This window comes from Echinops telfairi, unplaced genomic scaffold, assembly GCF_000313985.2.
Source record: "Echinops telfairi isolate 266 unplaced genomic scaffold, ASM31398v2 ScPeMD7_5;HRSCAF=22, whole genome shotgun sequence".
Taxonomy (NCBI): Eukaryota; Metazoa; Chordata; class Mammalia; order Afrosoricida; family Tenrecidae; genus Echinops; species Echinops telfairi.
In genome coordinates, this window is record NW_022103901.1 from 5376544 (window position 1) to 5386211 (window position 9668).

General features: G+C 47.9%; 1 protein-coding gene and 1 non-coding gene across 2 annotated transcripts in view; one reads left to right on the forward strand and one right to left on the reverse strand.

Moving 5' to 3' along the window:
• Positions 1 to 785: 785 nt before the first annotated feature.
• The window catches only part of SEPTIN14 (septin 14), a 35867-nt gene continuing 26984 nt past the window's right edge, over positions 786 to 9668 (reverse strand). The window contains exons 9-11 of the mRNA XM_045285326.1: positions 9346 to 9514; positions 4716 to 4848; positions 786 to 1262 (exon numbers count right to left, since the gene is read on the reverse strand). Coding sequence (XP_045141261.1) covers positions 1074 to 1262; positions 4716 to 4848; positions 9346 to 9514 — 491 coding nt within the window. The 3' untranslated portion in view covers positions 786 to 1073. The remainder of the gene's footprint in view (positions 1263 to 4715; positions 4849 to 9345; positions 9515 to 9668) is intronic.
• LOC115868005 lies at positions 2354 to 2455 on the forward strand. The gene has a single exon (XR_004045368.1). It is a non-coding gene; the product is annotated as a U6 spliceosomal RNA (small nuclear RNA).

Sequence of the window (9668 nt, forward strand, 5' to 3'; positions counted from 1 at the left end):
GCTGTACAAGCCCCCAATAAATTGATTTAAAAAAAAAAAAAAAGAATAAACAGCCCTATCTGGAGCACAGTTCCACTCTGAGACACAGGGGGCAGTCAGGAGCCAGGGTCAACTCAACAGCAAATTTTTATTTAAGGTACTTTCTTTGATTATCCCACTTCCATAATTTTGGAACTATTTATTGCATACCAACTTTGTTTCTAAGGAGCCCTGGCGGTGTAGTGGGTAATAAATTGGACGGCTAACGTCAACGTCATCAGTTCAAAACTACTAGCCGCTCCTTGGGAGAAAGATGAGGCTTTCTGCTCCCATGAAGATTGACAACCCACAGGGGCAGTTCTACTCTGTCCTCTAGTGGCGCGGCGAGTAGGCATTGACTCAATAGCAGTGAGTTTGGTTGGGTTTTTAAGTTTAGTGTTAGTTTTTTGGTTAGGAGCCCTGGTGCTGGAATCATTATGCTTTTGGCTGCCAATCACAACGTAAACAGATCAAAACCACCAGCCACTCCTTGGGAGGAAAAAAAAAAACAATGGGGCTTTCCATTCCTGTAAAGCAGTGGTTCTCAACCTTCTTAATGCCGCGATTCTTTAACACAGTTCCTCATGTTGTGGTGACCCCCAACCACAACATTATTTTCGTTGCTACTTCATAACGGTAATTTTGCTACTGTTATGAATCGGGTGACCCCTGTGAAAAGGTTGTTCGACCCCCAGAGGGGTCACGACCCACAGTTTTGAGAACCACTGCTGTAAAAAGCGACAATCTCAGAAATTCACAAGGGGAAGTTTTACCTGGTCCTATAGGGGCACTATGAGTCCCATCAGCTCAATGGCAATGAGTTTAGAGTTTGGAGTTTGGGTTTCAGTGCTAAGAGAGAGCAGGGAAGGGGGGGGGTTCCAGGTGCCTGCCCTCCACGAGTTCATGTTCCAGTCTGGAAAGATGTACAGTCAGCCCACAGCCTTTTACAAAAAGTATCAAAATGACCAACGCGGAGTTAAGTGCTGGGAGCAGAGCCCACCAGGAAGGGGGACAGGGAGCCAGGGGCTCTGGCACTGGCAGGATGGGAGGAGGGGCTACTTCTTCCGCTCCTTGTCCTTCTTCAGGTTGCTAGCCGGCTGGGCCTGCTGGGCTTGCTGGGCTTCAAAGTCTGCTTTCATCTTGTAGAACGCGATGATTTCTTCTTCCAGCTGTCTTCTCTCTTCCTCCAGCTTCTTTGTCTTCTCTTGCTGGATTCGCTTAAGGTGCTGAAATTCATCCTGCAGCTGGGACACAAATACAGGTCGTCCCTGGTTACCAACAGCCAGACTGAGGCACAAGGTCGCCACCAACCGGCCACGGTACAGCCAATTGTATGACAAGCTCAAGCCACACCCTCCACCGCGTGGGTTCTCAACCCAGCTCAACTCACTGCCCTACGGGCCGATGCCAACTCCTGCGACCCCATGGGACAGGGTAGAACTGCTCTTGTAGGTTTCCAAGACTTTAACTGTTTATGGGAGTGGCTGGTGGTTTGGAACTTTGGACCTTTCGGATTGCAGCCCAACACATGACCGTTACGCCATCCTAGTAACACCCATCAAAACATGATGATTATTGCATAATTGCTAAAGACGGTTTCTTGCACCTGGGATCTCCCCACACAGTTTTTGAGGCCCCGTCATACTAGGCAGACATTTGACAGAATGTTAGACGTTAGACAGAAACCATAGCTCACTGCTCTGACTGACGTCCCAATCAGACCTGGACAGGAACTGATTCATCATCCAGGACCTCCTGTCTGAGGTTGTGACTAATGGCACAGGGCGGTGTCACATCCCTAGGTATATATCTGTCATTTCTCCCCAGTTATCAGTCAGACGCAAGCCTCAACAGCACAGCTCGGTGGTAGCACCATCTTAAAGGTTCCTGAGCCGTTCAGCTACAGAATCCCCAAGTGATTGGATTTCTAAATGAGTTCCCAGGCAAAAAATGCTTGAATCAAACATAGCTACTCAGAGCACAATCTGAAAACTATTTGATGAGCAGGGAGAATGGGGTGAGCCACGGGGAGGTTTGATGAGCTGTCGAAGTTGTTGAATGCAAAAATGATGATCTGATATGCAAGCCCCTATCTAATTCACAATACTTTTTTTTAATGCACAGCTTTTTAAAATTTATTTTTTTAAATGGAATCGTATGGTATAAGAATTACTCACTCACTGTCCCAGAGCTCATTTCGACTCACACCAACCCTGCGGGACAGGGTGCAACTGCTCTTGTGGGTTCACTAGACTTTCGTTCCACAGGCACAGAGAGCCTCCCTGTTCTCCCGAGAGGACAAAAATTGAACTGTTTTAAAACTGAAACTGGAGTGCTTGCTTCGGCAACACATACTGAAACTGGAACAATACAGAGAAGATTAGCACAGCCCCTGTGCAAGGATGATGCGCAAATCCGTGAAGAGTCCCATATTTTAAATAATAATAGTAAAATAAAACTAGGAAAAAGAAGATTTTTTTAAAGTACTAAATAAACCTATGTAATGCAAGAGGGGCAGCGAGAAAAGGAAAGCCCTGGGCCAGGTGGATGGACACAGGGGCTGTAACCTTGGCCTCAACTGTGAGAACAATGGTGAGGATGTGGCCCAGGACCGGGCAGTGTTTTGTCCTGGGGTGCCCGGGGTCATTCTGACTCAGAACCCACTCAACAACACCTGATGATTAGCAGCAACAACAAGATACGTTCAGCACAGGGTAAAAATACTAATTATTGTGAACTTCATCCAAAGGGTTAGGAGCATCGTGGTAATCTATTAATTTAGTGTCATGGTTTTAAATGGCTATCTAGTCTTTTGTGAGGATGCCTGGTGGCGTCCTGGTTGATGCGTTGGACCGGCTAGCCACAGGGTCTTCAGTTGGAAACCACCAGCTGCCCCCCGGGAACGTCACACCTGCGGGAGCTGTGCCTTCCTGTCGTAATGTCCTGCCATCGGTGCTGTGCTGTGGCTGGGTGCCCATCGGGCAGTGCTGACTCGTGGCACCTCCCTGTGCTTCCTAGCTGTCATCTTCACAGAGCAAAGAGCCAGGTCTTTCCCCTGCCTCAAAAAACAAAACAACAACCGTGCTGCCATCGAGTACAGTCTGTGACTCACAGAGACCCTCTAAGACGAAGTAGAACTGCCCCTGGGGTTTCCGAGACCATAACTCTTTTGTTTCAATTTTTTTGGTTTTTGACTATAACTTTTTACGGGAGTAGAAAGCCTTGTTTTTCTCCCAAGGAGACGCTGGTGATTTTGAACTGCTGGCCTTGTGGTTCACAACCCTACACGCAACCAACGCACCTCCAGGGCTCTTCTGCCTAGCACGACCTAAGTGCTGTTGCTCAAAAGATGGATTTGTAAATGTGAAGGGCGTTCTCTAAAGTAGGGGCAGCATGGCTCTCCCCGGAAGTGAAGAGCTTGAGTTTGCTATGAAGTTCAACTTTCTGTGGCAGCACAGAGGAGCCCTGGTGGCAGAGCAGGCTATGAGTGGGGCTGCTAACGGGAAGGGCCGCGGTTTGAAACCACCAGCCCCTCAGAGGGAGAAAGATGCTTTCTGCTCCTGTCAAGATTTAGAGCCTCGGAAACGCCAGGGGTTTGTCCCACTGGGTTGCTTTGGGTCGAATCCACTTCATGGCAGCGAGTTTGGGTTTGGGTTTGGGGTTTGGATGGCGGCCCAACGGTTCAAGTGCTTGACTGCTAGCCAGCTCTACCTGTCCTGTAAGGTCGCCTTGAGTCAGAACAGACCTGATAGAACAACAACAAAAATATATTAGGCTCCATATAATCGTGAAAACTACAAAGGTGTTTTACAAAATCCCTTGCCAGCACTGTCCACCACTTGTCAGTTTGTTGTACCGCGGTGGCTTGGGTATTGCTGTGATGCTGGAAGCTATGTCACTGGTATTTCAAAGAGCAGCAGGGTCACCCAAAGTGGACACATTTCAGCAGAGCTTCCAGACTGAGGACAGACAGCAGGGAAAGATTCAGGTCCCCGCTTCGGAGGAAGAAGGAGGCACTGAACACCTCATGCATGGCTTCGTGACTTTGTCAGAGACTGACAGCCTGATGGGTGGAAGCGGAACAGTCGGAGGAGATTGTACCAGAGGATGGGCCTCTCGGGTCAGAGGACATTCAGAGGAACGACTGTGAGGATGGCACAGGACAGGGCAGTGTTCCGTTCTGTTGTGCATGAGGTCGCTGCATAACAACAACAATGAGTGCTTGAGAAAAAAAAATATGTCTACATATATCTATGCTATAATATTTCTAAAGGCTGTATCCAAAACTACATTTAACTACACATTAAATGGCTACATGCTGAAGAACAGCATGTAGCCTAGAGAAGTGGCTCAACTACACTGTTCAAATTACTAAAATCCCCAAATGAATGTCACTGCAGTTAGTGGCCATGGAGTCCGCAGTGACTCGTGGCGTCCTGAAGGGTCCCACTATGAAATGTGGCCTGGGCTGCAACCTCTTCATGCTTGTTGGCATCTTAAAATCAATGGTGACGGCGGTGGTGCCGCTCCATCTCACGCGGGAGGCGCAGACGCTCTCTGGATAGGCCCTTAGGAAAGACCAATTGCTAAAGAAGGATGTCTGCTTTGGGGGAGGAAAGAAGGGGACCACGGAAAATGCAGGTTAATAGGACACCCAAAGGGATGCCAATGACATCAGGGCAGCAGTGTGAACAAACCTCTTTCTCGGTTTCTTTAAATTCAGCTTCTTTCTCCTTGATCCGCTGCACAAACCTCTGTTTCAGCCGCTCCTCCTCCCTCTGGCACTGCTCAGAGAACTCCTGTCTTTTGGCTCCATAGATCTCTTGAAAACTGAAACGGTATCCCATGACTCTCGTGTTAAAACGCTAAAAAGCATGCACAAATACTGAGTACAGAGGAGCTGATACCAAGGCCTCAAACAGACAGTCAATGTTCAGAAAATGATGGCGACATATGTACAAAGATGCTTGATACAATGGATGTATGGAATGTTATATGAGCTATAAGAACCCCCAATAAAATGATGTTTAAAAAAAATTAAAACCCCAAACTCCCTGGCACTGCATCAATTCCAATTCGCAGAGACCCTGTGGGACAGAGCAGAACTGGCCCTGTGGGTTTCTGAGACTGTAAGTCTTCAGGAGTAGAAAGCCTCGTCTTTTGACCTCTGAACGGTTGGTGGTTTCAAACCGCTGGTCAAGTGCTTAGCAGCCCAATACATAACTGATGATTTTGATCTATCAGGGCTCCTGTGTTGTACATTAGGTCATATGAGAACATTCACTAATATTTACTCATATATAGCAACAAAACATTTAAAAAATGTTTCTTGTAAACAGCTGCCATTGAATTGTAACTCTTATTAACTTCACTTAGGGCCTCCGAGGCAGTACATCTTTATGGGAGCAGACAGCCTCATTTTTCTCCTGCAGAGCAGCGGGTGGTAAGCAGTCTAACACTTTCCCAGCACCACCATCTGGGATCCTAACAAAACATATAGAACCTTTCATATCATGAGATGTAGAAAGTAAGGTGCAGTATGATGATGTAATAGAAAGAAAAGCTTTTTGTCATTCAGAAAAAAATGAAAAGAAAAGATGGTGCTATATTTAAAATAATAGCAACTATGCTGTTGTTAGGAGTCCTGGTGGCTTAGTAAGTTACATGTTGGGCTGCCAACCACAAGGTTAGTAGTTCAAAACCACCAACCACTCCAAGAGAGAAAGATGAGGCTTTCTACTCCTGCAAAGATTTCCAGTCTTGAAAACCCATAGGGCCAGTTCTATCCTGTCCTATCGGGTCGCTATGAGTCGGAATTGACTTGCCAGCAGTGAGTTTGTTTGATTGTCTTCTTCTGTGGCTGTTGGAGGCAGTCCATCCCTTTGGCTCATAGCCAACCCATGTGACAAAGTAGAACTGCCACTCAGGGTATTTTGGTGATAATCTTTTTACAAACAGTTTCCTTGGCATATACTTCACATTCATACAATTCATTCAACCATATTTAGGAGACTTGTGCAACTGTCGCCACAGTCAATTTCAGAACACTTACTTCTCATACCGATCACTGTTAACTCCCATTTCCCGTCTTTAGGACGCCCCTAGGCAGTTACCGATCCGGTTACTGTCTCCAGAGACCGACCTATCCTAGATGTCAAATACAGAAAAGCATGCAAAAGACAAACCGGAATCAAGCAACAAACAAACAGAGAACCTAACAACAATGACTAGACAAAACAAAAAAGCCCTCAAAGGGAGAGCAGGAAAAATTACAGAGACAACTTTAAAATGGGTCAAAAGGGAGGTCGAATGATAAGGTTATTGCATTTTAGCCTAACTACATCAGCCACCATTGACGTTACAAGGCTCTCGGATAACAAAGCTATCCACATCCCTGGACCATGTTGGAGGGGATTCATCAGAGGCTTGATCCATGTCGGGACCTGCAAATGGATTTTGGGTTTCCACCGTCAACCTTAGCCTTCTGCAAACCCAGTGTTCACCATTTAAGCTCCGATACCATTCCCTCCTTTATATTTGGATTTTATCTGGCTATAATCTTCAAGGAAGCTGATCACCAGGTCTTTCTACCATGAAGTCGCTGCGTGGGTTCCAAGTGGGACCGTTCCATTAGCAACCTCGGGCTTAACTCTAACACCACCAGGCCTCCTCAACAGGATGTATCCAAACCCAATCCACTGCCACCTCACTGGTAGTCTATGTAGACCAAAACCCAACTCGCTGACACAGAACTGCTGTCCACTTATGGTGACCCCATAGGACAGAGTAGAACTGCCCCTGTGAGTTTTTGAGACTGCAACGATAAATGGGACTAGAAAGCCGAGGAGTGACTGGTAGTTTTGAACTGTGGGCCTTGCAGATCACAGCCCAACAAGTGACCACTACACCACCAGGGCTCCTAGTCTACGTAGAGCACATAGGAAAGTGTGGGGACAGTGGCACTTTAGAGGTAGAATTTCCCCCTTCCCAGTGGGAGACCCGATTTATAGTCTGTCCATGAGGGCTTGTGTGTTGTGATGATACGGGACAGGTTTCAGCGCAGAGCTTACAGACTCAGATGGAAGAAAGCCTGCTGATCTATTTCCCAAAACATCAGCCAGCAAAAACCCTATAGGTCACACTTCCAGAGCCACAGCTGGCCATGGGAAGGACACAGGACCAGGCAATGTTTGGGGCTGTCGGATGTGGGATCACCGCAACACTGAACTGCACCAACCCTAATAGAATACAGAGAGGACTCGGATTCTGAAACACCTCCTGAGTTTGTTTCATATAAATACCAAATAATGTCTCCCCCACCCCACTCAGATATACAATCAGCATACATGGAAATAAGCCCTGGTGGTGTAGTGGATTTTGTGTTTGACCCACTAACCACAGGGTCAGCAGTTCGAAATCAGCAGCTGATCAGAGGGAAATAGAGGAGTCTTTCTACTCCCATAAAATACGACCATCTTGGAACCGCACAGGGGCGGTTCTGCCCTGTCCTAGAGGGCGGCCATGATCAGAACCGACCAGATGGCAGTGAGTCATGTTAAGAGTGTCATCATGTTAAGAGCCCTGGTGATGTTGTCAGGGAAACACATGTGGGGCTGCTAACCACAAGGTCAGGGGTTCAAACTCACAGAGGAGGCTATCTGATAGAGTCATAAACTTATTTGACCTACCCCCTCCCCGCCAAAATTACTCAGTGCCCACCTGGCCATTAAAAACTCTTGTACTATAGCCCATCATCCAGAATAGAGTGTAGGTTTCTGCTTTCTTAGGTCATGTGGATCAATCCACTGATCCCCCCCATTCGGGGACACACGGGGCCCTCTCCTCCAGCATGCATCTGCAGCCCTACTTAGGGTCACTATGAGTGACAATCAACTGGGTGACAGGGGGGTTATCACTGTGTTAAGCGGTTCTAGTGGCACGTTGGGTAAGGACTGAACTGCCCATCAGAAGGTGTGTGGTTTGAACCCACCAGCCCCCCCGCGGCCATGAGGATTTACAGCCTCAGAAACCATCCAGGTCAAGTTCAAGCAGTGGCAGTCAGCTGAAATCCACTTACAGCAATGGATTTGTGTGGTGAAATGAATTCCTATAGGTGGTGGCTTTTCACCCATTTCTCTGGGGAAACCGCTTGAGAGATTTCCTCCCAAGCCCATGCAGTTATCTTTGCCCTACAAGGGTTGCTTTGGTTTCGCTTATTGGTCGCTCGAAAGGCTGGTTACTTTTGGTCGGGTTCATTGACACCTCATGGGGAAGCTGTACACAACCGGGTTTTAATACATTTGGTCTGCTCCTAGGCTGTGATCAGTACGCATCGTTTGAGGACTGGTCGATTGACGATGCAAATTGGGTGACTACAGTCTATTATGCAAATAAACTATCTGTGGCCTACTGAGAGAGGATTGGTCCGTTTGAGCCTGGCAGCCAGGGGGCATACCTTGAACTTGACAAGGAGTTATTTATATACGCAACCAACCTCACAGAGGTTTTTGAGGCACAAAGAAGCCAGAAGAGAAGTAGCAGGAAGTATAAGTAAGAAACGAGAGAGAAGAAGCAAGGAACCTTCCCAACGAGCTCTAACGCAGACCCAAGGCTGTAACACTGAAGCCAGGAGAGGGCCAGCAGGGCTCCAGTAGCCGAGCCAATGGCAGTGGGCCCAAATTCACCACCATCGAGTCAATTCTGACTCAGAGTGACCTATAGGACAGAGAAGAACTGCCCCTGTGAGTTTCCAAGACTTTAACTCTTTAAAAGAGCAGAAAACCCTGTCTTTCTCCCATGGGGCAACAGGTGGTTTCGAACTCCTGACCTGCAGTTCACAGCCCGAATATAACCACTATGCCACCAGGGCTCCTGCAATGGGTCTAGAATTAGTCCAGCAGTAGAGTCAGTGGAGACAGGCCCAAAGGACAAAGAGGACCCTGTCCTCTGGGGGTCAAGGGGAGGCTGCACAGAGGCCTTTGGCGTGGATTACTGGCCCAGCAGAAGAGTAAAAAGCAGTGGGAGGATTGATGGTAAAAAAAAGGTTGGAGAGTAAGGGTCTGACTGGCCTCCATCTCATGGTGGAAGTTGGTGCTGTTCCTGGCCACTGTCCCTCTGAAGTTAGATGGGCCTGGCACTAGGATGACACTGTGTCCTCTGACATTGCTTTGCCCATCATTCGGTTGTTCCTGTGAAGGGTCTGTACTTACATTGGAAGAGGCGTCCCATAAATGGAAAGCCCAGGATGCCGGGGCCATGGGAGGTCTACAGGTCGGCTCTTTGCTAAAGGATTCTCCCGTCAGCTATGGGAGCTTCCAAGTTACCCACCTGAGGGGTTGGTTGTCGGGACCCACGTCCGCGAAGCCGATTTTCGTCAGCCTGTGGCAGCGGTACCGCTGGTAGTGATGGATGTGGGTGTCCTCCTTCAGGTCCTCCATGTTGGAACACAGGAGCATATTGCGCAGCTTCACGAAGTCGCAGTGGCTTTCATTGTCCACTAGTCAGGCAGCAAAGGAAAGCAGCAACGCGAATCGTGAATCCCTGGCCCTCAGAAAGGACTCTTGAATGAATACATTTCACAAAAGCCGACATTCTGAACCTTGGAAAAGCTGCGTGATCCCTGGACCATGTTGGAGGGGATTCATCAGAGG